We start from the raw sequence: 27,039 nt of genomic DNA on the forward strand, positions 1-27,039 counted from the left end.
TTTATTAAGCCCGCAACGCCGTTTACTCGGTAGAACAGAAGAAGTCTCAATAAGGCATAAAGCCCTCAACCAACCTCTGGTTTCTAATCTTGTCGTCCCTTCAGCTTCCGTTTCGTAACCTTGTCCTTCTCAATAATGTACACGTATGCACCCCAGCCGGAGAGAGCATCGCGGTCGACCGCGTTCAATAGTGCTTGTGAGATGGTCTCGAAAAGGTCCTCAGGTTCCTGTTCGTAAGCGGTTAGTGAACCAATCATTTAACAGAGCCAAAGACTTGAAATGTGAGTGTAATTAGCATCAACATACAAGATCAGGCTCCCATAGCGATTCACAAGTACCATACAGCTGGTCACTCGCAGTGCCGCTGACAATGAAGTTCTTCGCAAAATCAATGCATCCAATGCTGTCAAACCCACACACAAAGGGCTTTCCAGTGGTGTGATTTATTCCTGCGAGTACTGGGCTGACGAAGAACGGACCGAATCGCTTCTCGTACAGGCTCGAGCTAACCAAGTTAGCGAGCGTCTGAGGAGAGATGTTTCGCTCCTCTCGAAGACGGTAGAGGTTGACTTTGTAGCGTAGCAGCTGGGATACGGTGTTGACGTCTGTGGCTAGGCCTGTAAGACCTAGATATGTGGACGGAGCATAGTTGAAGATCTTGGGGAACTCATTGGAGACGGTGAGAGCCTGGAGGCCAAGTCGGAGGTCACAGGCTATCGCGACGCAGTCTTTGCCAACCATAGCCACACAGGCACCGCCATCTAATGGTGCGTAGCTATTAGTACCGGATCAACCAGCTATCTGGCAATGCATTATAGGGGGGGAAAGAGGAATATCTCGTACTGATGTCGAATGGTGAACTCTGGGGAAGAGTTAGTTTTTACAGCACAAGAACCGACTTTGAAGGAGAAACTCACCATGATAAAAGCGGCAGAGTAGCTCGTTCGGGATCTAAATAACAGACAAGGATCGATGAGCTCTTTAACCGCTGCGTGTGTTGTAATGGTGGTCGTGCTCGTGGATGTGGTTTTGTTGCTGAGCTCCCACGATCCAAACAGTCGTATGGGAGGAGCTTGGACCATCGGGATGACGATTCGCCGCTGCCTGCGCTTCCAGTGTTGAGAGGGACCATCAGAAAACCACGACGAGCAGAAAGACAGATAGTGAGGGAGATTGAAACAGTCGACATCTCTGAGTACTCTTGATGGTTTTCTTTTTTCCCATACGGATATAAGTCAAGTGTATAACAGACTGGTGAGGCTTGTGTTGTTGTAGTTTACGCATACTCAGCTAACAAACAAGGATAGGTAATATCTAGATACCTCTACATAGAAGACAGTATAGCCCTGTGATATCCTACAGGATGGCTGCTCATGTCATCGTGCTTGACGCCAGTGCGCGTAGGACACTTATTAAAGTAACGCCTACGAAGCATATGAGTGATGTCCTCAGCGAAGCTTGCTCCAAGTTCAACATCAACCCCGCTCAGTACGGTATAAAGTGAGTGAGACGCGGTTTCTAGAGGCGACAGGGCTTGAATCTTCTTACTTTGGTATTAAAACAAGCTGACTGGGTGTTTTGTGAGCCATAGGCACCAGAAGAAGACGGTTGATCTGTCTCTATCGTTCCGGCTTTCAGGCTTGAGTTCCGGGGCTAAGTTAGAACTTGTACAGCTCTCTAAATCACCAACCGTCATATCTATTGCCCTCCAACTACCCGAATCAGAATCACAGGGGGTTCCCAATGGCCGACTAATGGATAAATTCCCAAGTAACACCACCCTATGGCTAGTACTGCGGAAGTTTGAAGCTGGAGTGGCTGGAAGTATGAGAAAGTTCAACCTGACGGCAAGAGGTGCTCCACAGGTGCAGGAGGGCGAGTCGGGCTCTGGGAGATTATTTTACGAAGCTCCAGTGCTTAACATTATGGGCAAAGAGCTATCTTCCTTTACAGAACTACAGAAGACTCTTAGTCAACTTGGACTGAATAACGGAAGCGCCTTGGTAAGGCTAAGCTTCCGAAGGACTGACCAAGCTCTAGAAGAGGCCATGCTTGAAATTGATGCTTATTTCAAATCTGTGGATGGTGACCAAAATATGGCCGAGTCCAGTGGAACGCTGCCTTCGGCTGTTGATACTCCAACAACGGAAACATCGACATCTGCAGAAGCGTTAGGGACGGGTCAGAGTGTGGCTGTTCAGTCCAACATGGGCGTGGACGCGGAAATGGCAAATGAACAAACATCTCAGGATGGGATCCCAGAAGAACAAGTGCAAAAGCAACAGATACAGGAGACCGAGGATCAATCAAACCCTAAGTCGATAACCATATCTTCAAGACCAGTGACTGTGTTTGCGCCTCCATCCAATTCGACCCCTCATTCCGCCCAAACGCCGTATAATGAGAAAGATTACGTACCTACCGTCGAACATGCTCAATCCCACCAAAAGAGACTGAACGCAGCCGGCCGCCCTAATCGTTTAGCGGGTGATGTGGAGCTTGCCGCTCAGGAGGCTGTAGCGCAAGAAAAGCTGTCAAAGGTAAACGAGATTGAGGTTAAAATCCGCTTCCCAGACCAAAGCCAGGCAGTCTCCAAATTCACAAAGGAGGATACGGCACAGTCCCTGTACGCGTTTGCAAGGAGCTGCCTGGATGCCCCTCTGGTGGATCAAAAATTTTCCCTTTTCTACTTCCCTGCTGTTACAATCGGTGCTTCGCATGTGCAGGTCCAGCTCCCAGAGAGCGAAGACAAAACCCTCATTCGCGGGCTCAAGATGAGTGGAAGAGTGTTGGTTAACTTTGTTTGGGAACAAAATGCAGCTCTCTCTGCGCGTAGTGCGGGTGGATCTGTTCTCAGACCTGAATTGCGGCAGGCAGCCGGGAAGCTACAGGTAAATGATATAACCGAAGACGACGACAAGGTAGAGGACAAGTCTCATGTCAAAAAGATGCAGCCCAGCTCCTCTGACGCGTCGAAGAAAAAAGGCGGAATCCCAAAATGGCTGAAATTACCCGGCAAGAAATAGCCAATCCCTTGCAACACGTTGGAGTGATATGATATATGATATATGATACGACGTACGACTACTGTTGGGGCTTTCTCACATTCTTTTTGGGAGTTCAGGCCATTAATGTTGATAAGCAAGAGCAAGCGGTTTGCATATACGGAATATAGACGTTTTTAAAGATTCAAACAAGGGCATGGATTGGGGAACCATAATCCCATACATAGACAAGTTGAAAATTTGTAATTACTTTCATCTTTTGAAATCTTTCCAGGTCGTAACCATGAAAACTCCAGTGATTGCCATGTTCCGTTTCCCTTGCCATCATATTCCCATTCCATCCTGCATCTCGCCAAGTCCATAACTGCATTGCATTCCCAGGCAAACATGCATGTAGACGACCGTGCGGCCCGGCCATTGACCAGCTGGCTCATCTGCATTAAAAAAAGGATGAAAATAAGAGCACATTCAAACAAATAGCGACGGAGTGTCGTTTCCATTTAGATTTTGTTTTTGTTTTTTTCTGGAAATTTTATTTGTTTCAAGAAGGGCGGGTTGGTATTATTCGGAACTGAGAAATATTTGACATTATTTCGTTGTTTAGTGACCAGCTCTCCTCGACTCAGCGATGACCTTCTGCATATCGTCGACCTTCCGCTTGGCGCGACCGAGAGTACCGAGCTGTTTTAAAAGACATGTTAGCTTATCCTCCGATATCAAAACCAATCACTCAGCGCCGTCATTGTCTCGGCCATTCTGTATAATGTAATTTGGTCGGAGTGCCTTACTCTCTTCTTAGCGAGCTTTCTGGCACGCTTATCCTGGGAGTTCCTCAACAATTCAATGACACGGCGCTCATATGGGGCGAGTCCAGAGACCTCCTTGACGATTTCACGGACGAAGGCGGTGCGACGGGAGAGGGAACCCTTGGTTCTGGAGATACGGGCACGTCTCTCAATGGCGGTGGTTTTCTATAAATCGCAACAAGTCTTAGCCAAATCTTTCTAAATAGGCCACACCCATCTTCATCTCCTTCATTGTCACGGGGAGAAACGTACGCGGCCCTTGTTCAAGCCAGAGGCGATTCCGGAGCGTTCGTTCGCCATCTCGATCGGTGATGTCGACGGTAGCGGCGGACGTGAGAAGTTGGCGATATTTTCGATGTCGACGATGTTCAACTCGCAAAACACTTTTTTCGGTGTCTCTTTTTTTTGGGGGGAACTTTCGCCTGAAGTACGCTAGCCTATTTTGGAAGAAGGGCTTAGGGCTTAGGGCTAAGTTAATTAGTCATCTGAGATTATGTCATAAACCTTTTATCGACTTCCTTTTTCCTCCTTCTTTTCCATTTATCAAACTTGAAAAGTTGCCAACAGCAACTCTTCTCGTCTGCATACCACGCATTGTTTGGGATCGACCATGCAGTTCGTTTACCTACAAGCTACTGGATAGGGATTTTTGAATGTCATATGCAGACATTACGAAAATCCCTATACGCTATGATATCATGAACTATATCAAGCCCTTGTTACTGTCCGAGTGAGGCGGCTGAAAAACACATTCAATCGCCCAGTGTGAACCAAAACAATTTGTAACAGTTGTGTTGAGTATGCCATTTGTTTACGCCTACTATGTACTTTGCTTGCGAGTAGCAAGCCCCGTTGACGCAGGTCGCTACTCAATTGCTCCACAGCCACTCACCTGAAGGCATTGACATTCGAATAGCCGTTCGCGATTCAGCACCATAGCTTCACAGTGATAGAGCACTACGGCGCCTCACCTCTAAAGCTAAACTCTAGCTTGGTCATTTCTGCGCTTACTTTCGCAATTCGGCCGTGGATTGAGGCTCGGGCCTCTTTGAGCCTGAGTAATGGAGAATATCGCAAGTGCACCTATATGGGTTTCTGTCCGCATTGGTCCGGAAACATGCTCTGGATTGGTGGCTTTCATTTCAGCCCGAATTTCCTGTAGGACAGAAAGCGAGAAGGGCCTCAATCTTGTCAGAAGTGGAATGCAAGAAGACACTCTGGTCAAGTTGAAAATGGTTGGCAAACTCAAGCAATGCATCGAAATAATTAAAAAAAGCACATTCAGGCTTTACAATATACGTGTGAGATGTCTTCTGCATCCGGCAAACGCGTCAATTTGTCAACTCCTCAGAGTACGAATACGACGTACTTACCACAGGATGCGTACATAGTATGTGGTATGTATATCCGACCGTTAGTACATAATACATTAATTTATTCATCCTCTATTGCTAACTATTCATCCAGGCATAAAATGCCTCTTACCCTCCCCCTTTACTGGAAACTAAGCAGTTATGGCGAACGAGGGCCAGAAATGATAGTAGAGAACTTAGGCCCTGTTCTGGCGCATAGGCTCCAGTAATTGAGCCTCTAGCTGGCTAGTAAGGGTGGCCGCAAGCCCTTCAGAATCGCGCCTTTCGGCGCTTTCCCAGCCAGGAACTCTGGGTTCGGCTCACCTAAAAGTCCCTAGTATAAACTACTCGCCGACTATTGAGACCTTTTGTGGACATGAGATCTGAAGACGCGGCAATAGACTATAGATACAACAGCTTAATACTAGCCTCCGTACACACCAGTATCAGCACCACCAGCCTAGTCTTATTGCTGCTGTCCATTTTTCAAATCCCTGCCGATCTACCGACATCACATTGCATCTCACATAAGAAAAATCTTCCGCTGCATCAGCAATTGCAGCAACGAAAAACGAAGGGGAGATGGGGAGAACCGAAAATAAAGCGATCTACGGACCACCGGTCTGTCTAGGCCCGTTTATGCGTGACCGTTCAACTGCTCCAGATGGAAAGTCGATATTCCCTGTACCTGTATTCTTGACACACTATCAGCTACAAGATCAGCAACAGAAGCACATATTAGCGTGCTGATGAAACTGATGCTTTGACTCGAGGAAGGGATTCTCCACACCGGCAAGTGGGAGTGTGCTCTATCCAACAACAAGATGCATCAAGTTATTCGGGAGTAATTCAGAGGCGAAGAAGCAAACGTGTTTCTGGCGTGATGGCTCTACACGGGCTGCTGCATCACCAGCGGCACAGAGTAACTGCATGTCGGATATCTGCCTGCACCCGTTGGAACAGGGGGGACATTGCTAACGATGTGGAATATGACCAGTAACAAGATGCATCACGATCCCGAGCTTGGTGGCTTGCTCTAGATGCACCTAGCGTCCTTTTTTCTTCCTTTTTCTTGTGCAAGAAGTACGGGGGAATTACTCTGTTTCTCTTCTCTCGTCTTATCGCCTTTCTTTTTTTTTTTTTCATTTCCATCTGTATACTCCGTACCGTTGTTTCTTGTTGTCTTTTTTATTTCTCTCCTGCTTAGTGCTCTCCCGCAGCCAAGACATCTTACACTTATCAACTTTACGCATCGACAATCAGCAAATCCACGCCTGGCACCAAACGGAGCGCCATCGACCCTCGCTGCTCGCGTGGTAAACGTGCCCCCTTCATAACCCAGCGTGCCCGGATGAATACTGATTATAATATAGACATCGGACCATCCATGCCCTGGTAGTGCTTCAATATAGCCCTCGCAGAGGCCTCCAACCCCAGCATGGCCTCTACCACCAACGGCAAGGAGAGCTCCTCCAGCTCTTACAACGCCGTTGACTTCGAACGGTTCACCGTCAGCGCTCAGGAGAAGCTTGCCGCAAACCTCATGTATCGGCAATTCGAGACTGGCCAAAGTAATGCCATTGAGCGCCTGGTAGCGTTGAAAGCCGACCTTCGCGATACCGGTGATGATACATTTTGGAGGGACCTCATGAAGGAACTGACGAGTATATGTAATGCTCAGTGTGGTTTTGTGGTAGAGGAGTTACCTGATGGTAGCACCGAGGATGCAACAGATCAGCCGGCCTCTCACCTTGCCCCCATCATCTACTACAATAACGGCTCAGACGAGATCATACATCGGAACTACAAACCATGGTCTTGGGACCTCCCTCACAACATCGTGGCTAGAGATATTCATAAATCCTTCCTCGTGGCAGATGACCTCGTTTCGATTGTTGGAGAGTCTGGCATGGCTCGCTTCCCTTTTCCTATGGCAGCTTGCCTGGCAGTCCCGCTGTTTGACGCCCGCATCCCTGTCGCCCGTGTAGGACTAATGTGGACAAGTGTCGGTCTGGAGAAGAGGAATGTTTCCTGGGCATACCTTGAGATGATATTACATTCGTTAGAGGATATGATACTGCAGCGTATGGACGAGAGCGCGATGCTACGCCAGCTCGAGGATAGGCAAGTACAAGAGAATGAACGTCGAATGGAGATAGAAAGAGAAAGAGTGCGAGAAAGGGAGCGATCCCGGTGCCGCTCTCCATCTTCTAATCGTCGTCCCACTCCTTATAAACCGGCTGCAGGCCAGCCAACACTCAAGCTCTATGCGCGTAGTATGTCGCATGAGCTGCGCACGCCCATGCATGGCGTTGTTGGTATGCTGGATATGATGCACGGTACGGTTGCCGATACTATTCAGAGAGCATCAGATGGGGACAGAGATTTGACTGCAGGCGTGGTCAAGACATTTGAGAGTCTCAGGGGGGACATAGAGATGGTCCAAGGTAAAACACGAACCTCTTTACTTAGCTTCATTCAGTGAACTAGGTTAACGACATATATAGATTCTGCTCGTCGTGCCATCGAGGCCGCAGACAATATCGTCCACGCCTATGATCTTAACATGCAAGTTCCTGATACCCTCGAAAACTCCCTTACCGACGAACCCCCTTGCATTTCACGCCAATTTTCCATTAATCCTTCGAATGAGTTACGGCCCATATTCGGTGCAGGAATCGACATCTCTGTCAATCGTAAACGACCTCATGCCGCTGACTCTTCTCGTGGATCTTCCCCTAACCGCCCACCACCCCGGTCTGTTAAATCTCCCCGCCGCGAGCGGTCGCGGACTGCAGAAGTCAGGAGCGTTGTAGAGGAGAGTGACAAGATCGTGCATTCAACACCAGCTACGGGAGATATCCAGGACGCTTTCATAGACGCTGTAGCCCCTCCAGATAGTGATGGCGATAGCCCTGATGAGCATAGGGATGAGTATACGGATCAACCATCACGTCCTCGCAAACACACCCGGTCTTTATCCAGAGTAACCCGTCCTGTCTCCGTCTTCCCGCCTATGGTTCTGCATTATACCAAGATCAGAGAGCTGCTTCATCTAGTGATTAATGAGTCTTTGCATGTCGGTGGCCGCCCCGACTCCACCACTACGATACCTACCGACACTGGCGAACGAATAGTAATCCGCTCCCGTTCTTCCAATGGCACCGCATCAACCAAGCAGATTTCCTGGTCTGTTGACCACTGCGTCCCTGAGACACTATACGTAGACGAAAAAGACCTTGCCAAACTTGTTTCTTGCGTTTTTCTGAACGCCCTTAAATTCACTGAATCAGGGACCATAAACATCACAGTCAGGCTTAACCATACCGCTCGATATGTGGTTATCAATGTCACAGATACGGGTACAGGTATTCCAGAAGGGTTCCTACCAAATTTATTCAAAGCTTTTGCACGGGAGGATGGATCGACTACTCGCAGCAAAGAAGGGCTTGGGCTAGGCCTTTTGGTCGCCAAGGGGCTGTCAAGAAAACTCGGTGGTGACCTGATATGCGTCCGCTCGTCAACATCTGGTGAGCTCCAGGGATCGGAGTTTGAAATTCGCTTGCCCATGGTACCAAACGATGTGCTTAGTAGGCCGAGTACGCCCAAAGCCTATGCTCATACATGTACCAATACTGGCGGAGAAACCAACGATGATAAAAGGCAGGGACAACTGGAAAACCAGACATGCCAGGCCGAGCATCGAGAAGCCGCAACGACGTCAACAGAGATATCCACATCAGCTCCATTTCGGCCTGCTACCCCCGATCCACAAATACAAGCACAAACCCAAACCGTTGATGTAGTCCAGTCTCCCATACACCGTCCGCCTCTTCCAGTCTCGTTATCCGCCCCTATCATTCCAACCCCAATGCCAACCATTTCTTCACCTTACCCTCGCAGTCCATACCTCAATGGCCGCCAAACCCTCGCCGAACGCCACCCACTCACCTTTATGGTTGCAGAGGACAACCTGATCAATCGAAAAATTCTAGTCACAATGCTTGAGAAACTAGGCTACAAAGACGTCTATCAGGCATTTGATGGCCGCGATGCTGTAAGGGTAGTAAAGGAAGTACTAGAGGGTAACGCATCGCGGTATGCTGTCGGTAGCACTCCTGACGCCTCACCAAGAACCATCTCTCTTCCACCCTCAGCGATCCCCCAGCCCCAACCCCAGTCCCAGCTCCAATCCACATCCCCTTCGCCTTCTCAATCCCCTCCACCGTCCCCATCCCATTGCCAATTCTCAACTTCCCCTTCACGATCTCCTTCTCCAGCCCTTTCTACCGAATCTAAATTTATCGATGTAATTCTCATGGACTTATGGATGCCTGACATGGATGGCTACGAAGCCACAGAACGGATATTCTCTCTCGTCTCTTCATACCGCGAGCGAATGGTAAAGTACAATCCTGCCAACGTCCCTCCCCCGGGCCCTACAGTTCTCGCCGTCAGCGCCGACGTTACCGACGAAGCGCTACGACGAGCTACGAAGGTTGGCATGGAAGGGTACATGACAAAACCATACAAGCTGCGAGACTTGGAGAAATTGTTGATCGAGTTTTGTGCGCGACAGGGTAGGTGGAGGATATAACACGGCAGTTCACCACCCTTCTTCACCTTACCAATCCTTTCTTCCGCCTTTTCTTCTTCAATTGGAGATGCCTATTCCCATTTCCCCAGATCGATGATGATGACTTATGACTTGCCCTTTTTCCATTATTTCTTTTTTCATCCGAACCTATATTTATTCCCCCTACATTTAGGTAGTCACTATTAACGTCTTGGTTGATCTATTGCTTTGCGATTTTTTTCTTGGGTTTTGGTTTCGGGGGTGATTGTTTGTCTACATATTACTTTTTTTATACCACTTTCTATCTAGTAATCATCTAATCAACTCATTCTTTGGATCTTTTTCTTGGTTCTGTGACACTTTGGCTGTCTACTATAGTAGGTTCGATATCTTGGATAGAAACTGCTGTGGATATCGAGGATACATTTAACCCCTGACCGAGATTGATCGGCCATAATCCCGAGCAGAAAGCGGAGAGCCGAGTGAAGACAGAGAACCAGCCATATCCATGGCTCGTATTGGTTATCATTTGTTATCATTTGCTGTTGGCCGTTTCAAAACCGACCATCAACTTGTTAACTAACTGGAACCCCGGCCGACACATTTATTTAAGCTATCCATCCCCAGATAATCAACATCTCCGCATTCACTCTACAGTACCAATTAGGCCCAGGCACAAGGACGACAGAAAGAGAAAGTAACAAAGATGCAGAAGACTTATCTTTTGGCGCTACTGGTGAGCTCTCTCGCCAGTGTCAGGTCACTGGCTGATCAGACTCGTCTTGATCTTGGTGGCAGCTTTGATAGCACCGACAGCGCCGACGGTGGCAGCGACAATGTTATGATCCAAAAGTCAGAGATGAATGAAGTTATCGCCAGTTCTGAGCTGCTATCCCTGCATCGCTCGCTCGTTGAGATCAAGTCGATCTCCGACAATGAGCAAGCTGTGGGAGAGTTTCTCATAGACTACTTGGATTCCAAGAACTTTACAGTCGAGATGCAATACGTTGACTTTGACGACGATACTGGGAAAACAATTCGCTCACCCCGCCGTTTTAACATATTTGCTTACCCCGGAAACAATGCTTCCCCCGGAATCATCCTGACAAGCCACATCGACACTGTCCCACCATTCATCCCCTACTCTCTCAGCCACCCGGCATCCACATCTTTGAAGCGTGATGATATTCTCATATCTGGCCGTGGAACTGTTGACGATAAAGCCTCTGTAGCTTGCCAAGTCATAGCTGCCATGGACCATCTGGAGAAACACCCAGACATCCCAATTGGCCTTCTTTTTGTCGTCAGTGAAGAAGTTGGTGGCAAAGGCATGTCGACATTCTCAAACTCCCGCCTCAACTCTGGAACCTATCATACCATCATCTTCGGTGAACCCACTGAAGGCGCCCTGGTGGCTGGCCATAAGGGCATGGTCTCTTTCACTCTCCGTGTTCACGGCAAGCCTGCTCACTCTGGATACCCCTGGCTAGGCCGTAGTGCAGTGTCCGAGATCATACCCATTCTAGCGGAGGTTGATCGATTGGGTGACATCCCAGTGTCACAGGGGGGGCTACCTTCCAGCGAGAAGTATGGCCGTACCACGTTAAACATCGGCTTCATGTCTGGTGGTGTTGCTTCAAACGTTGTCGCAGAGGAGGCTGTTGCGAAGGTCGCCGTACGCCTTGCAGCCGGTGACCCCGAGGATGCAAAGGATATCATTTTCCGTGCTATTCGCAATGTAGCTACAAAGAATAGAAATGATGCCACTGTTGTTCTCTCCAACGGCCATGAACGTCCAAAGGGAGATATCGAGATCATTTTCGGCTTAGAGGCATATGGTGTCATCGATCTAGATTCAGATGTCGATGGTTTCAACGTCACCACTGTCAACTACGGAACAGACGTGCCTCACTGGAAAATTTATGGTGACAACGTAAAAAGATATCTCTATGGACCCGGAACCATTTTCGTTGCCCATGGTAAGAACGAGGCTTTGACTGTTGGCGAGATGGAGGCTGGGCTGGAGGGGTATAAGAAACTAGTTGCCAAAGCCGTCGAGAGGGAGCGTCCATAGGGTACTGTTTAGGGTCTTCTTGAGAATTCAATGAGTATAAACAAATTGTTGTGTTTATAGTATATTAGTTAAACGAAAAATGCAAACGCTTCGCAATACATTGATCCTAAAATTACAAACGAGAATATGACACAAACATGCTGGGTATAGAAACTAAATATATGTAATACCAACCCTCCTCACTCTTGGTGAGATTATTCTCCTTTCCACTCAGTCTTCCTCTTCCACCCCGTTTTAAACAGCTTCCCCATCTTGAATCTAGGGAAGATATGTGCCTCCGTATTGAACACTGTTTCTGTAAGTGGAATGAAATCCTTATCCGAAAATAAGAGATAGAAATATTTCAATGTCTCCGCTAGCCAGAAGCTTTCCATGTTATCTATCTTGCCCGGAGGGATTGTGTCAGCATTGGATAGGGACGTAAAGGCTCTGATATATGAGCTTGATGATTGCCCGTTATCATTGGACGCAGGCGGTTCTGGTGACCCATCATGGTCCTGGTTATTGATTCCCTCCTCTTCAATGACAGCAGTGTGTTTGATAAAGCTTTTGAACATTTCCCAGCCCCACTCACGGTACATTTCGTCTTCTGTGATGCGGTACAAGTAAAAGAGGGATTCAACAGCCTCAGGCCGCTGGAGGTTGTGTCGATCTGCCGGCTTGATGATAACGTCCTTTCTCCACGCACTGTCTTTGTCGTCAAGTGGCTCAAGTGGCTTGGATACGATGTGTATACCTTCGTTCTTGGCCTTTCCTGTTTCTTCCTTGCCTTTTCCATTTTCAGGCTCGCCCTTTGGCCCTCCAAAAACGTCATCCATCATCCTTGGAGGTTTATCTACTTCAAAATAGGCGATTTCAGGAGCTAGACCTGTTTCGGTAGCAAGATATGTAGCCCAGCATGTCTTGACCAGTTCTTTAGCAAGGATGATTTCATCCTCTTTTTGACGGTTCCAGCCGGGAGATTTCCGAGCCTTGGAAAGAGACAGTCCCCCGGTAGCTCCAAGAGCTATTGTGCCAGGCAAAAAGCACACCAAATGGTCCATCTTTGGCACTAGGCTTTCGTCAAGCCCACTAGGACGCTCTCCTACAAATGTTAAGGAAGCGTGTTTCGTATAGGCAATGAGGTGTTTGCGGATGCCTGCGAGTGCTTGGTTCCACATATTCTCGTAGATTGGCTCTTCACCAGACGTTTGTAAAAATTGCTTAATGAGATACTCTGAGATAGTTTAGCTCCATTCAGTGTCATGACTATTAGACGAGAACTTACCATAATAGGAATCTCCCCGACTGCCTAGCCGGATGTTCTCGCCCATAAATTTGCCAGTATCAGCCATGATAAATATTGGCAATAGCCCATCCCTCATCTGGTTCCCATCAATGATTTGCATGACCTTCTCCACCTTCTCCCAGTAATGTGCTTCTCCTGTCAGTTTAGCTAAATATTTGAATTCGAGCTGCAGACTCCCGGCTTCTGCGGTTGAGGACGCCCCGTTATCCGTGTGCGACGGTATGCCCTGTGACGAATTGAGATTCAAACTTGCGAATGGGATACCAGAGGGTGAATCAAACGCGCCCAGCAATCGCTCCGCAAGCCCCGTTGCTTTCTCGATATACAAGTCATCACCAGGAGCACCGTCGTCATCTTCTTGAAGTGGAGCAAGGTCTGGGTATGTTTTTGAGATATAATGGGCAGACAAGAGGCCCCCCAGCATCCGAATAGTGGTTTCAAACGTGTTTACGTTTTGGTCCTGCTGGTAGTGGAGAGACGTCTGTATCCATTTCCGAGCATTTTGCACCTGTGTCGTGAGATTCATGAGCATCAATGTGTCAAGGGTATCAACGATTATCCAGCCCATTCCGCCCTCAACCATATTCGTTCCCGTTCTAGCCAGAGGCTGATAAACATCCTTTCCTGTGTGCATGGGTCAGCCATTGCTGAATATAATATCACTTTATCAAAGGTGCAAACTCATAGAAATGTATAAGGACTCACCCCATGCATCTTGTTCATATCCTTCCCAGCTGACGAGGAATGCATCTTTAACTCTCTGTTTCCTTTCTTCCCAGTTTATCATGTTGCTTTTCCCTTTGCCAGCAACAACCCCTTTCTCAAATTCCTGTATCCATTTCCACAATTCTCCACCCTTCATCTCTATAGGCCTCACAATGCCTGCATGTCCTGATCTCCCACCCAAAAACCACCACAAACCAACCAAAAAACCAACACATATCGCAACCCACAAAGCTTTCTTCCGCTTCCGCCCACCGGGGTGCCGCCCTCGTGACTGATAATATGGCTTGTCTTTATACATCGGTAGCTCTCGCGAAGGTGTTATGAAATTCCCTATCCTCTCTGTGAGCTGGAGGCCAGACTGTTTGGCGAAGTGGCTGTTGGTTGTGGCGGCTCGCCAGTAGCCATCCTCTATTTCGCGCTGAGCAGAGTTGAAGACCGGCACCCGGTTGGGAACTTGGAAGGCCATTTAACCACAGACTTTCCCTTGTCTCCCTCTGGTTTTGATTTTGATTTTTTTTATCCCGTGTTCTTAAAACCGTTGGATATGCTCGGCGGGCGTCACACGGAACTCATTCGGATGGGTCTCGGAGCAAAGGAGCGGAGATTGAGCTATCATTGGTCTGGGAATGGACAAACAGTCAGCGTATGAGTTGTTTCAAGGTCTACTGGCTATATATATACTCATGCTTGGATCAATATGTTACTATCTTCTGCGATTCACAATTTGATAGATGTGGCATATTTGAAAGAACTCTGTTTGCGCTGTTTGCAGCCTCGGCATACGGCAATTCTATGTTATTATTATATAAACACATAAGCGGCAAAGGCAGACGGACGATGAGGTATAGATATTCAATGGAGGAAGAGTAATTATGATGTGATTTACATAGCAGAGGAGAACCATATCAATCGCTCAAGAAGCAAGAAACGCTTTGATGGTATAACATGGATATATCTACTCTATAGTTTTTGATACTCCAGCTTTCCTTCGAGTTTCTTTGACTCTGCTACTTTCCGAACAGCCTTGTTAAAGTCGTCTTGGTTGATGGCATCTCTGTAATCCTTGATAGCAAATAGACCACTAAAACAGGGTTAGAGATACTTTGCTGAGTAAAATCATTCAAGGGAGCAAGACTTACGCTTCGGTCACTACATTTCTCAAATCAGCTCCGTTCAAACCATCACTCATCTTCACAATCGTCTCGAAATCAATCTCCCCTTCCATCGACACACCGCTGGCATGGATCTTGAGAACCTCCAGTCGGCCTACTTCGTTTGGCAATGGAATCTCAATCTTTCTATCTAATCGGCCTGCACGTAGAAGAGCTGGATCGAGAGTATCCGGCCGATTGGTAGCCATGATAATTTTCGTCTTTCCCAGATAGTCGAATCCGTCTAGCTGGTTGAGAAGTTCCATAAGCGTTCGCTGAATTTCTCGATCAGCGGAAGTTCCTTCAGAAAATCTTCGGCCACCAATAGCGTCAATTTCGTCCATAAAGATGATGCACGGCTCGTGTTCTTTAGCATAGCCGAACATTTCACGGATAAGACGAGCAGATTCACCGATGTACTTATCAACGATAGCAGATGATACAACTGTCCACGGACATGTTAACAATCTATGCTAAGATTATAGGAGGGGGGTGTGCACATACCCTTCAAGAAATTAGTATCTAACGAGCTGGCAACGGCTCGCGCAAGCAGTGTCTTCCCGGTTCCCGGGGGTCCGTACAATAGCACACCCTTGGGTGGTTTTATACCCACACGCATGAACAACTCTGGGTTCTTGAGCGGGAGCTCGATGACCTCTCTTAACTCTCGGATCTGATCGTTTAGACCGCCGATACCGCTGAAACTGACTTGCCCGGGGTCTTCCAGAGACATGTTGTAAACGAGTGGATCGACTTCGCGGGGAAGCATTCGCATGATAGTAAGAGTCGTCATGTCGAGAGCTACTCGAGTTCCCTGTTTGAGCTTGGCCTTGTCCACCTTCGACCGGCAACCAACGACATATCTAGGACCGGAAGAGGCTTTCACGATGACTAGGGGACGGATATCAGCATAAAGGCCAAGGTAGAAGGTAGGGATAGAGAGCTTTTTTATCTCAAGCTAAAAGTCGAACGTACATCTCTCTTCATCAAGCTGCTTCAAGACCTCGCCGATGATCTGGCCCACACTTTGGAGAGCTTTGATGTTATCCTCCGTAACATCGAATTCCTTCTGTAGACCCTTTATGTCCAGTCGGAGGTTCTTCAGTTTCGCTTCCCATTCTCGTGACTCTAGTAGACTCTTCTTGTAATCCTCCAAGGCTTGTTGGCGCTCTGGGTCGCCGGAACCGTCCATGTTTATAGGTTCTACCGGCTGGGGAGCGTCGTCTTGGTTTGGCAAAGGGTTAGGAAATGGGGTTGAGAGAAGTTAGGAGCTAGCCAAAGATCAGCCCAGGCGAAAAGAGAGATCACGGTGCTAATAAGATAGCTTCAATCCTCCTGTTTGCGTGCTATCGTCTTGTTGCTCGCTTTTGGCTTCAACCTCCAAAAAAAGGCGCCAACAAGCTTCATCACATATTATGTAATCGAGTCAAACAAAACAAACATCGCCGGTGACTAATATACACTAACCTTTGTCACGTGGTTAATGCTTGGCATGTAATTCCGTTTTCGCCCGACAAGGAAATTATATTTCAAGTTTGAACGTTTATAAACCTCAAAATTATCCATATACCATTTTGACAGTTATCTATTGGCACATGGACGGGATTTGAAATAACTACCAGCTGCTCCTTGGGAACCTGCTCCGTGACATTGAATGCGAATGGTATTTCCGACTTGAAAATTTAGATCTACATCCTGCTATGTATATAGTTATGTGTAAACATGCTATATCTGGTAGAGGAGACTGCTGCCTACATCTTCATCAAATTTCATCTTCTTGAACAATAAATCAATCATCCCGCCTATAACGCTGAGTGTTACCGGCCAGCCAGCCCTACCAAACCGGGTAAAAAGTTACCAGGCAATCCTAGCAATGGGGCCCCTTGGGAATAACCGCACGAGCAGTTTCCTAAACTCATCCATACAGAGGATACCGACCGCCAGCGGAATTGGCAACAACCAGTGCTCAATAGGCACTGGAGCTGTGTTAAAGAGCTTATTGATACCAGGCGTTTGAGTAACAAAGACTGCGATTGCCAGTGAAACCAAAACCGCACCTGCAAGCCACGGGTTCCGGCGTTGCTTTCGGATAGGGTCTGCCTGCAGAATGGAAAGCCGCTTGTTTCGGATGGACAAGATGTTCCCCCATTGCAGAACCACCAGGGTGACGAAGTACACACATTGCCCGACATTGTTAAAGTTTGTGAGCTCGGCCTTTGTATAGCCATAGAATCCGTCCGTGTATTTTTCATAGGCAAAAACGAGGGAGTGGAATGGGATACCAGCCTTGCGGTACATATACAAGAAGAACATCGAGTGGGCGCAAACGGTTTCCATCACACCGATGAATAAATATGACTGGGTATATATCTTGAGATTGATCAAGTGGTCTTTCTTGTGGTTACGTGGGGGGAGACTGAGAAGGTCAAACTCCTCCTTTTCCATTATCAGGGATAGTGAGAGGAATAGATCAGTGAACACGCAAATTATGATCATCAAGAAGGAACTGAGCGGAAGCGGGACACCGATAAACTGGTTCATGAGCACTGGCCATATTTCTGACCAACTTCCAGCAGGGAGGAGATAGCTGATAAGCTTTTGAAGATTCTGGAATACGAGACGACCCAATCGGACAGCCTGGACGATGGAGTCAAACTTGTCCATCAACACTAGATCGGCGGCTTCGATTGCAACATCACTTCCAGAGACGACTGCAATTCCAACATCTGCAGCTCGTAGGGCAGGAGCGTCATTTACCCCGTCACCAGTGACAGCAACGACGTTATCACGGGCTTTAAGCTCTTCAACAATGCGGAGCTTCTGCTCAGGGGTGGTTCGAGCAAAGACGATTTCCTCGTACTGACAGATTTTGTCCCAGTCATCCTGGGTCAGAGACGAGATTTCAGGGCCTTCGACCAGCAAGCTCTTAGAAGAGAACGCGGCATCCAACTGAGAGTTACCCTTCTTCATAGCAGAAGAAGTATCTTGAGTCTCAAACCCACGAATGCGATCGGGTTCGGCAGTTCCGGAGAAAATACCAATGTCGCGTGCAATTGCGGCGGCTGTCAACCCGAAGTCTCCTGTAACCATGAAGAAGCGGATGCCAGCACGACGACAGGAAGCAACCGTTGACCTCGCTTCTGGACGTGGGGGGTCAATGATGCCGTACAGACCAATGACCGTTAGATCTTTAATGCAGTTCACCTTGATCTCATCGCCAAAGTAGTTGGAGCCAAGGGGGGCTTGTGGGGCATACCGACGCTGGCAGAGGAGAATAACTCTTTCAGCTTTCCGGGAAAGTTTCTCTTGGAATGCTGAAAGCTGTCGTTTTGCTGCTTCATTGAGTCGCATAACTCTGTTTTCCTTTGCTGACCAATACGAAGTACACATTGGGAGGAGGACATCCGGTGCTCCTTTGACAAAAACTTCATAGCTAGATGGGTTGCTTGTACCTTGTGGTTTATGCATCGTGAGCATCCACTTGCTCTGTGAGTTAAAAGGGATTTGGAAGACCCTATCGTTTTCAGAAACAACGTGCTTAGACACAGACGCAGCTTCGGCTACGCGCAGGATAGCGCAGTCTGTTGCATTGCCATTGATGGCTCTTTCGTCAAGGGGCTGGTTGAGGGTGGTAGGTTCAAAAAAAGCATCATTGCAAAGGATGGAGCCACGGTGGAATTCTGTAAGGGCACTGCCACGTTTACCCTCCTTAATGTCATTTTTGAATTCGTCGGTGGTATATTCTTTATCCACGAGGCCAATTGACTTAACGGTCATCAAGTTCTGTGTCAATGTACCAGTTTTGTCAGAGCAGAGGACGTTAACGCAGCCGAGGGTCTCAACTGTGGATAGGCCTTTAGGCAAGATGTTGGCAGATTTCATGCGACTGGCAATCATCATCATTGTGAGGGCAACTCCAACAGGCATACCCTCAGGTATGAAGGCAACGACACACCCGAGGACATTGTTCAGCATTGCAACGACATCCATAAACGCGGCATGTTTAATTCTGATCCAACCAACCCAGCTGAACAGTAGCAACGCAGCGAGGACACAAGTCAGACACACGATAATGCGAACAAATCGAGTAATTTCTTGTTGAATTAATGTTGGCTTTTCTTTGACATTGGTTGTGACCATGGCTATACGGCCCATGAGCGAGCGACCGCCAGTCAAGACAACAATTCCCACAGCACGACCATTCGTAACGCCAGTACCCATGAAAGCAATGTTACGTGTTTCTAGAAAGTTGTGTTCGGTTGCATCGAGGGCGCCTTCGACCTCGTCTGACTCTCCGGTAAGAACTGACCGATCGAAACGAACGTCACCAGAGCTTGAAATCAATCTCATATCCGCTGGTACTTTGTTGCCGGATGAGATGTGTACTATGTCTCCGGCGACAAGCTCAGTAGCTGGAACTCGGATGATGTTGCCATCGCGAACGACTTGGGCCTCAGAAGGTAGAAGGTCGAGGATAGAATTCATCACCCGGCCGGTAGACCAGTCTTGGAAGGCTGAGAAGCCAGCTTGCAAAAAGATGACGATGAGAACGAGAATTGCCATTCCTAGATTTGCTGGAGATGGCGGGTTGCTAAGGGGCTTCCAGCAAATGAAGAAGATCACCACACCCACCCATAGGACAGAGCAGAAATCGCCAAAGATATAACCTAGGATCTTGCGGAGGTAGTTGGGGCGACGGCGAGGGATAGTATTCTTGCCATCTCGCTGGAGGCGAGCGCTTGCAGCTTCGACGCTGAGACCTTGTTCAGACGAGACATTGAACTGTTGGCAAAGCCGCTCCCGAGGGAGAAGGTGGAAATCAAGCTTCTCGAAATATTCCTTATCGTTGTGGGCGCTTGTGCGGCTGGAGTCTCCCTTGGACAGCTCCGTGGTGACATTGCCAGATTCGCTGATTTGGATGGACAGCGTACGGAACTCGATAGGGATGCCGGTAAGAGGGTTGCCTCCCGTACCTCCGCGAGCGCTGCTGAAGGAGTGACGACTTCTAGAGCGTGACCTGCGACGTTCACGCTCTCCAGACGTACGGCGGTTAGGACGCTCATCGTCTCCCTTTGGCTGCTGGAAGGTGATATGTTTGGGTCCTTCAGGAGTGTTTTTTGCCTCCGAATGGGCCTGCCCACCATTCCCCTTTTCTACATCATCTGACTCTTTATCATCACCAGCCGGTGCATCATCTTGGGGGGGCATTTTATTTTGAAAGGAGATATTACAGACAACCGAAGGGTCTGAGAGCAGGTTGATTTCTGAATCGGTCTTTGGATAAGTATTCAATGCGGGCTTTGAAGGGAGTTTGAGATGGGCTTGATGCTTGCCCAATTCCCATGGCCAACCCTCACCGTATTTATACATACTCCTTCATACCTACAGCCCGTGACATTCAGCAACCTACAAGAGCTGAACTTGCTTGTGCGAAAAGGAAAGAAAAAATAAATTTCTACCATATATGACGGCAAGCCAACATCCCCTCTTCTCGCTTCGCAGTTGGCAGAAGGGAGGCATATACGATCGCCTAATTGAGGATAAGCACGGGGAGTAATTTCTATTTCACGAGCAGTCGGGCTTCATCCTCTATGGTTACCAGCACTGACGAATCCCGAGAATGGCAACGCTGTGCACACATCTGTCCCGACGAGGTTTTATATCGCGAGCTTAGCTCTGGTGATAAATGCCTCATACAAACAACTCCTTTCACGCGCCTTGGGTGTTTTTTTTTATATTAGCCCTGTGGCTATTCGCTGCTAAGCTAGCCATGTGGAACCCGCTAAAACTTGACACACACCTTCCAGCACGCACGGCCCAGTGTTTGAACGTCTTGCCGTGGCGCTTGATCGTGGAAATTGCATAGGATTGCATGGATCTTGGGATGCTAACACATACCTCGAGCCCCTTTAGGTAGTCCGAGCCGGGACTACACAGCCACAACGCAACGTCCACTCGAGCTAACGAGTAGGAATGTTGGATGAACATCCGGAACCAACTCTGATCCCAGCAACTCCCAGTTCGCTGGGAAAGGGGAGGAGGCCATACATCGTGGTAGATATGTATGCATGGCTTCAGCTCGTATTGGAAGCCTTGCTCCGCAATCGCATTCCTTATCTTTGACCATGGACGGAGTATACCAGGTAGGCCTGCTATCAGCCAACACACGTTGGCTTTTGTTTTTTAAGCCCAGAGTCTTTCAGAGAAGAAAAGGTCCGATAGAATCTAACCTTATGAAGCGTCTAACTAGATTTTTTAAGCTCAGAGTATAATTTATTCAAGCATTTGCACAGGTTCTTCAGAAACTTTGATTCGTTCAGCCGTATAAAAAGCCATTGCATCGTGCTGGAGGGTAAACGTATCCTCATCGTGCTGTTCGATTTTTCTAGCCCTGTAAGACTTTCAACTTGTTCGATAACTAAAACATATGAGGCAAAAACAGTCGACAAACAGTTAAATCCAAATTACCTCTTGTAGCTGGAGGAGCTCCACGTATGCTTGTTAAAATTCTTCGGTGCTGAGAAGTAAAATGAACAGTGGATGGTGTGGCTAGCTAGGCATCGGTTGATGGTGGGATAGCAACTTAGATACGGGGCCATCGCAGCCCTAGGCGGTGAATAGCAATTCGCAGTGTAAAAGCCCATGAGGCATAAGAGGGTACATGTCTTGGAGTACCACTTTCAGCGTTATCAATGGACCGACCTGGCTACGATGGACTCTTATAATTCACGCAGCAGCTAACACACACCGATAAAGGGTAGAGAGGCCCATTTTTGGTTTGACCCTTCACTGTGGCGATAGTCGAATACTACGATGCACAAACTGGTTCGTCCCTCGCTGTGTAAAGGCAACTGCTTACTCATCCATCACGTGATAGCGGGATGTTTCGGGAAAAGCGCGAAGGCCACGGGAGGATCCGGGCTTCCTAAAAGGGGAAAGGGTAACTTACCACGTGACCTGTCCTTGTTTACTTCCGCCAAGAAAGAAGGGAAAAACATCCCGCATTTTTGAAAGAAGAAGAAGTTCGAAGAAAGACGAAAAGCAAGGAAAAGGGAAAAAGAAACCCACAGCCAACACTGCAATTGAGCCAGTCTGGCAGCCGAGACAAAACACATAATAAAAGAACGCAAGCAAACAGCAAGTAAGTGTCAAAGACTGGCTTATGTGCATAGCTAGCAAGGTCTCGCTGTCTCTCGTCCTGCCCCTCCCCCACCACCACCACCGCCGCCCAACCCGTTCACCAGCAACAACCTCCGGCATCCCGGCAGGACAAGATATATAAACCCACCTGGAACACCAGCCATACCCTGTTATCTTCCTGTCATCTCTTCATCTTCAACCCATCCGTTTACAACTGAACTAAAACTATCGACACCGCAGACATGGCCATTACCAAGATCCACGCTCGTTCCGTCTATGACTCTCGCGGTAACCCAACCGTAGAGGTCGACGTTGTCACCGAGACTGGCCTTCACCGCGCCATCGTCCCATCTGGAGCTTCCACCGGTTCGTATCATCGATGACTGCTGTACTGCTTCTCTCCTGGTTTGCTGCAATAGACCCCTTTAAGTACTGACGAAGCTTCCAGGTCAGCACGAAGCCACCGAGCTCCGCGATGGAGACAAGTCCAAGTGGCTTGGAAAGGGTAAGCCTGATACGAGTCGAATTTTGTGGTGACAGGGAGAAAAAAAAAAGATGGCACAGCATGGCTAACACCGTGTAGGTGTCACCAAGGCCGTCCAGAACGTCACTGAGGTCATTGGACCGGCCCTCATAAAGGAGAACATCGATGTCAAGGACCAGTCCAAGGTCGACGAGTTCCTGAACAAGCTCGACGGCACTGCCAACAAGTCCAAGCTCGGTGCCAATGCCATCCTCGGTGTCAGTTTGGCCATTGCCAAGGCTGGTGCTGCTGAGAAGGGCGTCCCACTGTACGCTCACGTCTCCGACCTTGCCGGCACCAAGAAGCCATACGTGCTTCCTGTTCCATTCCAGAACGTCCTCAACGGCGGATCCCACGCCGGTGGCCGTCTTGCCTTCCAGGAGTTCATGATTGTCCCAAGGTACGCTTCACCTGACATGTCCCAATGAAGGGGGAAAGATGCTTACCGTGGTAGTGCTGCCCCATCTTTCTCCGAGGCTCTCCGCCAGGGTTCTGAGGTCTACCACAAGCTCAAGACTCTGGCCAAGACCAAGTACGGCCAGTCTGCCGGTAACGTCGGTGACGAGGGTGGTGTTGCTCCTGATATTCAGACCCCCGAGGAGGCCCTTGACCTGATCACCGAGGCCATCGAGCAAGCCGGATACACCGGCAAGGTCAAGATTGCCCTCGACGTTGCATCCAGCGAGTTCTACAAGGCCGACGCCAAGAAGTACGATCTCGACTTCAAGAACCCCAATTCCGACCAGAGCAAGTGGCTCACCTACGAGCAGCTCGCCGACCTGTACAAGTCGCTCGCCTCCAAGTACCCCATCGTCAGCATCGAGGATCCCTTCGCCGAGGATGACTGGGAGGCCTGGAGCTACTTCTTCAAGACCTCTGACTTCCAGATCGTTGGGTATGTATCTTCTGTTCTCCTGAAAGAGTCATGGCCAACTAATGAATGATTGTTGTCAGTGATGACTTGACCGTCACCAACCCTCTCCGCATCAAGAAGGCCATCGAGCTCAAGTCCTGCAATGCCCTTCTCCTCAAGGTCAACCAGATCGGTACCCTGACCGAGTCCATCCAGGCCGCCAAGGACTCCTATGCTGCCGACTGGGGTGTCATGGTCTCCCACCGCTCTGGCGAGACTGAAGACGTCACCATTGCTGACATCGTCGTCGGTCTTCGCTCCGGCCAGATCAAGACCGGTGCCCCTGCCCGATCTGAGCGCCTCGCTAAACTCAACCAGATCCTCAGAATCGAGGAGGAGCTCGGCGACAACGCCGTCTATGCTGGCGAGAAGTTCCGCTCTGCCATCAACATCTAAACCTGTCAAGACACGAGTAGCGCTACATACCTGACAAGGTAAAAAAAAAAACAAATGAAGTGACGAACCCGAGGGGCGTAAATAACAAGCACTCATGCATAACGTCGTGTACTAGAGAAATGAACAAAATAACTGTTTACTCTTCTTCGCTTCATCAGTAGAGAAAAAAAAAAGCAGCCTTGATCGGGATGACAAATATCATGTGATTCTCCCCCGCCAATGACGTTTCGTTGGGCAGAAAAACGACAAAAAAGGCAGAAAAAAGCAGGAAAAGAAAAAAGACGAACTTCTTCACACACAGATAAAAAGACAACAATATTTCGAGGTTCGACTAAATATTCCTCCGTCTCTCTCTGCCCTCTCTTCAAGGAACGTCTTCGATACTCGCCCATATAAACCCGCTACGCCAGCTTCCAGTCTGCCCGAGATAATCGACTTCCCCGCCAAAACGCCTCGAAGACGATAGGCAACCAGCCAGCAGCGTCCAGCGTCCAAAACACCCAAGAACGAAGAAAAAGAAGTGATATCGTATACATAGCAGACGAAAAAAACAAGCCCTGAAAGAGCAGCAATCATGGCGCCGTCAAAGTGGGGTAAGCATATATTATATATATATTGTACCTGTTCCTGAGCGCTCGCCTGTTCCCTCGCTTGCTTCTGCCATGGGGGTTTTTTTTAGTTACTGGGGTTCGTCCGTGTTGTGAGATCGCCGCATATGCGTTGGAAATCACATCATCATACATGAACCACGTACGAGATGACGATGAACCGAGGGGACCTTGCCAGAAGAGCGGTGAGAGGAAGCAAGCGAGAGAAGCACCGGATGGGGACACAAATTTTTGGCGAACTGACAGGGGCTGACATCGTTTCTTTTTCTATTTTCTAGAAGATGAAGAGCAGAGCACACCTCCGTCGTCGCCGCCACTCGTAGCAGCGCAGCGTCGCAAGTTTGATGATGAAGAGGATAGTGACGATGTGGGTTGACCTGAGGTGATTATTATCCTGTGCGATCTTGTGCTGACAGGTGACGGAAACAGGTTCTCGATGACTGGTAGGCCGCTGAGGACAGCGAGGTATAGCGCTAAAAGGCCAAAAAAGTCGCTGCTGCCAAAGCCAAAGCTGAAGCTGAATCGTTAGCCAGCAAGAAATCCCGCTCGCAAAGGATAGCCGAACACCAGGGCGTCGCACGGTAACGGGCGCAAGAAGAGGAGGAAGAGGAAGAGACCGACTCCGAAGAAGATCTGGTCGCTAAGCGCGAGAAGCTACGTAGGACTGAGCAGGAAGCAGACCTGAAGCACGCTGAAGACTTGTTCGGAGACATCGACCTCGCCCGCACACGCAACCGCACCGCGCCCACCAAGAGCGTGATATCAGACGCCAACGACCCCACCAAGTCTATAGATCTAGCCTCCATTCCTCTCTTCAAGCCAACCACAAAACCACAGTTCACAGCCCTCACCAACACCCTCGTGCCGCTGTTGACGGCCCAGTCCAAGAAGCCAGCATATACCCTGTGGCTGCAAGAGTTTACCAAACAGTTAGTCAAGGAACTTCCCAGCCAGGAGATCAAGAAGATTGCTAGTGCAATGACCGCCGCCAGCAACGAGAAGCTCAAAGAAGAGAAGGCCGCTGATAAGAGCGGGAAGAAGACCAAGGCTGCAAAGACCAAGACCAGCCTAGTTGCTTCGCGGGCTGGCAACAATCGAGCAGACCTTACGGCTTATGATGACGTCGCTGATGACCTAGGAGATGACGACTTTATGTGATTCGCCTTCCTTCCACGTCTGACCTGATATATCCCTTCATACCCCCGAAATTAGTGCCCATTCTAATAATCCCTATCCTATTTCCCCCTTTTTTCCATCCATACTTCCCATGCATGCCCTCCATCTTGGCTTTCACCCAAAAGAAACGCCGGTTTCCTATCTTTCCTACTCTTTCCATCAAAAAGTTTTAGAATATTGCAGTCGAGCGAGCAAGCAAGCAGACGCCCAGATTGAGAGACGGAGAACAGCCTACTTAGTTATTTCTTAGCATACTAGGTTTGTTTTTGTTAGGTTACTAGATTTCGTTTTATTTCTTCTTTTTTTCACTTTCTTCTTGGGCCTGTCTATAGAGCTGTTCGAATAGTTGTATGAATGTTTTTTACCCTGACTCTACCTCCTGATAATCAGGGGCTGAGAGCAAGTATTCAAGGGCCTTACAAAGTCACACATGTACGACATGCTGACGCACAAACTAGATGCCTGGTTGTCTGGATCTTATATCCTTCTAATAATTATATACACTTGTACGGAGACCTGTTTTATCAGGTAACTACGTATCCTGGTAGTATATCAACTTGGCTGCTACAAGGGATTTCCTCAGCCTATTTTTCCCATAACAGAGCTGGCCATGGAGATACCACGGCACTTTACTTCTTCTCGAACTTTTCATACTGTATTAAAATCCCAATCGTACGTTTGTCTCTCTTTTTCTTCACTCGATGAGGCTGTGTTTGTCACATGACTCGAGTATCGAAAAGGAGAAGAAGAAGTGAAAAGGGAACAAGAGCAAAGAGAAGAAGATAAAGAAGAAGACTTCATGCTTGAGGCTCTGCCTTGCATGGTGACAGTCAAGGGAGAGAAGAGAGAGGCTGTGTATGGCTGTCATCAAAGCAGCTGCCGTGGTTGAGGGGGATTGCGGCACAGAGTGAGGATATATATAGCATCAGTCACAGCACATCAGCCCATAGTATCAGGCGGCCCTGGTGTTTCATAGGCAAACAGCAGAGTCACCGAGGGTCAAGGCCAGGCAGACCATGGGACAGGCTGACTCGAGGCCCTCATCTTTGTGTCTGTATATCCGGTATAATAGTTATACACCAGTAGACTATGCAAGTAAAAGTGTCAGTAGAGGCGACAGAAGCAACAGAGGCAACATCACCGGCATCTTAAATAACTGAAGAAGGATAAGAGAAAGAATCTCCATCATCCCGGCGCGTAAGGGAGATTGCCTCAAGGCTCTCTGCCACCGTTGGCTGTCACAGTTAGCGCTGAGGTCACTCGCTAACACACAAGGCAGAAGCAGCCAGATCAAAGAAGAAGAAA

At 48.5% G+C, this 27,039-nt stretch overlaps 11 protein-coding genes across 11 annotated transcripts; 6 read left to right on the forward strand and 5 right to left on the reverse strand.

Moving 5' to 3' along the window:
- Nucleotides 1–83: 83 nt before the first annotated feature.
- MCYG_07199 (proteasome component PUP3) lies at nt 84–920 on the reverse strand (the record flags this gene model as incomplete). Its single annotated transcript, XM_002843370.1, has 3 exons — nt 84–227; nt 307–775; nt 862–920. 3 exons carry the CDS (start codon nt 918–920, stop codon nt 84–86), a joined length of 672 nt encoding a protein of 223 aa, XP_002843416.1.
- Nucleotides 921–1,363: 443 nt separating this feature from the next.
- MCYG_07200 (conserved hypothetical protein) lies at nt 1,364–3,026 on the forward strand (the record flags this gene model as incomplete). The annotated part of the gene is made up of 2 exons (XM_002843371.1): nt 1,364–1,500; nt 1,592–3,026. 2 exons carry the CDS (start codon nt 1,364–1,366, stop codon nt 3,024–3,026), a joined length of 1,572 nt encoding a protein of 523 aa, XP_002843417.1.
- Nucleotides 3,027–3,521: 495 nt separating this feature from the next.
- On the reverse strand, nt 3,522–4,130 carry MCYG_07201 (60S ribosomal protein L36; the record flags this gene model as incomplete). Its single annotated transcript, XM_002843372.1, has 3 exons — nt 3,522–3,686; nt 3,794–3,976; nt 4,064–4,130. 3 exons carry the CDS (start codon nt 4,109–4,111, stop codon nt 3,606–3,608), a joined length of 312 nt encoding a protein of 103 aa, XP_002843418.1.
- Nucleotides 4,131–4,872: 742 nt separating this feature from the next.
- On the forward strand, nt 4,873–5,393 carry MCYG_07202 (uncharacterized protein; the record flags this gene model as incomplete). Its single annotated transcript, XM_002843373.1, has 2 exons — nt 4,873–5,192; nt 5,279–5,393. 2 exons carry the CDS (start codon nt 4,873–4,875, stop codon nt 5,391–5,393), a joined length of 435 nt encoding a protein of 144 aa, XP_002843419.1.
- Nucleotides 5,394–6,601: 1,208 nt separating this feature from the next.
- MCYG_07203 (histidine kinase M7) lies at nt 6,602–9,760 on the forward strand (the record flags this gene model as incomplete). The annotated part of the gene is made up of 3 exons (XM_002843374.1): nt 6,602–7,147; nt 7,415–7,580; nt 7,671–9,760. 3 exons carry the CDS (start codon nt 6,602–6,604, stop codon nt 9,758–9,760), a joined length of 2,802 nt encoding a protein of 933 aa, XP_002843420.1.
- Nucleotides 9,761–10,445: 685 nt separating this feature from the next.
- On the forward strand, nt 10,446–11,813 carry MCYG_07204 (acetylornithine deacetylase; the record flags this gene model as incomplete). The annotated part of the gene is made up of 1 exon (XM_002843375.1): nt 10,446–11,813. One exon carries the CDS (start codon nt 10,446–10,448, stop codon nt 11,811–11,813), a length of 1,368 nt encoding a protein of 455 aa, XP_002843421.1.
- Nucleotides 11,814–12,007: 194 nt separating this feature from the next.
- MCYG_07205 (endoplasmic reticulum mannosyl-oligosaccharide 1,2-alpha-mannosidase) lies at nt 12,008–14,293 on the reverse strand (the record flags this gene model as incomplete). Its single annotated transcript, XM_002843376.1, has 3 exons — nt 12,008–13,029; nt 13,081–13,725; nt 13,807–14,293. 3 exons carry the CDS (start codon nt 14,291–14,293, stop codon nt 12,008–12,010), a joined length of 2,154 nt encoding a protein of 717 aa, XP_002843422.1.
- Nucleotides 14,294–14,787: 494 nt separating this feature from the next.
- MCYG_07206 (26S protease regulatory subunit S10B) lies at nt 14,788–16,170 on the reverse strand (the record flags this gene model as incomplete). The annotated part of the gene is made up of 4 exons (XM_002843377.1): nt 14,788–14,908; nt 14,967–15,423; nt 15,483–15,869; nt 15,954–16,170. The coding sequence occupies 4 exons, from the start codon at nt 16,168–16,170 to the stop codon at nt 14,788–14,790; spliced, it is 1,182 nt and encodes a 393-aa protein (XP_002843423.1).
- A 662-nt stretch (nt 16,171–16,832) lies between these two features.
- Nucleotides 16,833–20,186, reverse strand: MCYG_07207 (cation-transporting ATPase pma1; the record flags this gene model as incomplete). The annotated part of the gene is made up of 2 exons (XM_002843378.1): nt 16,833–18,658; nt 18,683–20,186. 2 exons carry the CDS (start codon nt 20,184–20,186, stop codon nt 16,833–16,835), a joined length of 3,330 nt encoding a protein of 1,109 aa, XP_002843424.1.
- Nucleotides 20,187–22,360: 2,174 nt separating this feature from the next.
- On the forward strand, nt 22,361–23,950 carry MCYG_07208 (enolase; the record flags this gene model as incomplete). Its single annotated transcript, XM_002843379.1, has 5 exons — nt 22,361–22,484; nt 22,567–22,623; nt 22,702–23,041; nt 23,096–23,536; nt 23,596–23,950. 5 exons carry the CDS (start codon nt 22,361–22,363, stop codon nt 23,948–23,950), a joined length of 1,317 nt encoding a protein of 438 aa, XP_002843425.1.
- A 741-nt stretch (nt 23,951–24,691) lies between these two features.
- Nucleotides 24,692–25,716, forward strand: MCYG_07209 (conserved hypothetical protein; the record flags this gene model as incomplete). The annotated part of the gene is made up of 3 exons (XM_002843380.1): nt 24,692–24,743; nt 24,837–24,929; nt 25,154–25,716. The coding sequence occupies 3 exons, from the start codon at nt 24,692–24,694 to the stop codon at nt 25,714–25,716; spliced, it is 708 nt and encodes a 235-aa protein (XP_002843426.1).
- Between the last annotated feature and the right edge of the window lie 1,323 nt (nt 25,717–27,039).

The sequence above is a fragment of the Microsporum canis genome, genomic scaffold, assembly GCF_000151145.1.
Source record: "Microsporum canis CBS 113480 supercont1.7 genomic scaffold, whole genome shotgun sequence".
NCBI lineage: Eukaryota > Fungi > Ascomycota > Eurotiomycetes > Onygenales > Arthrodermataceae > Microsporum > Microsporum canis.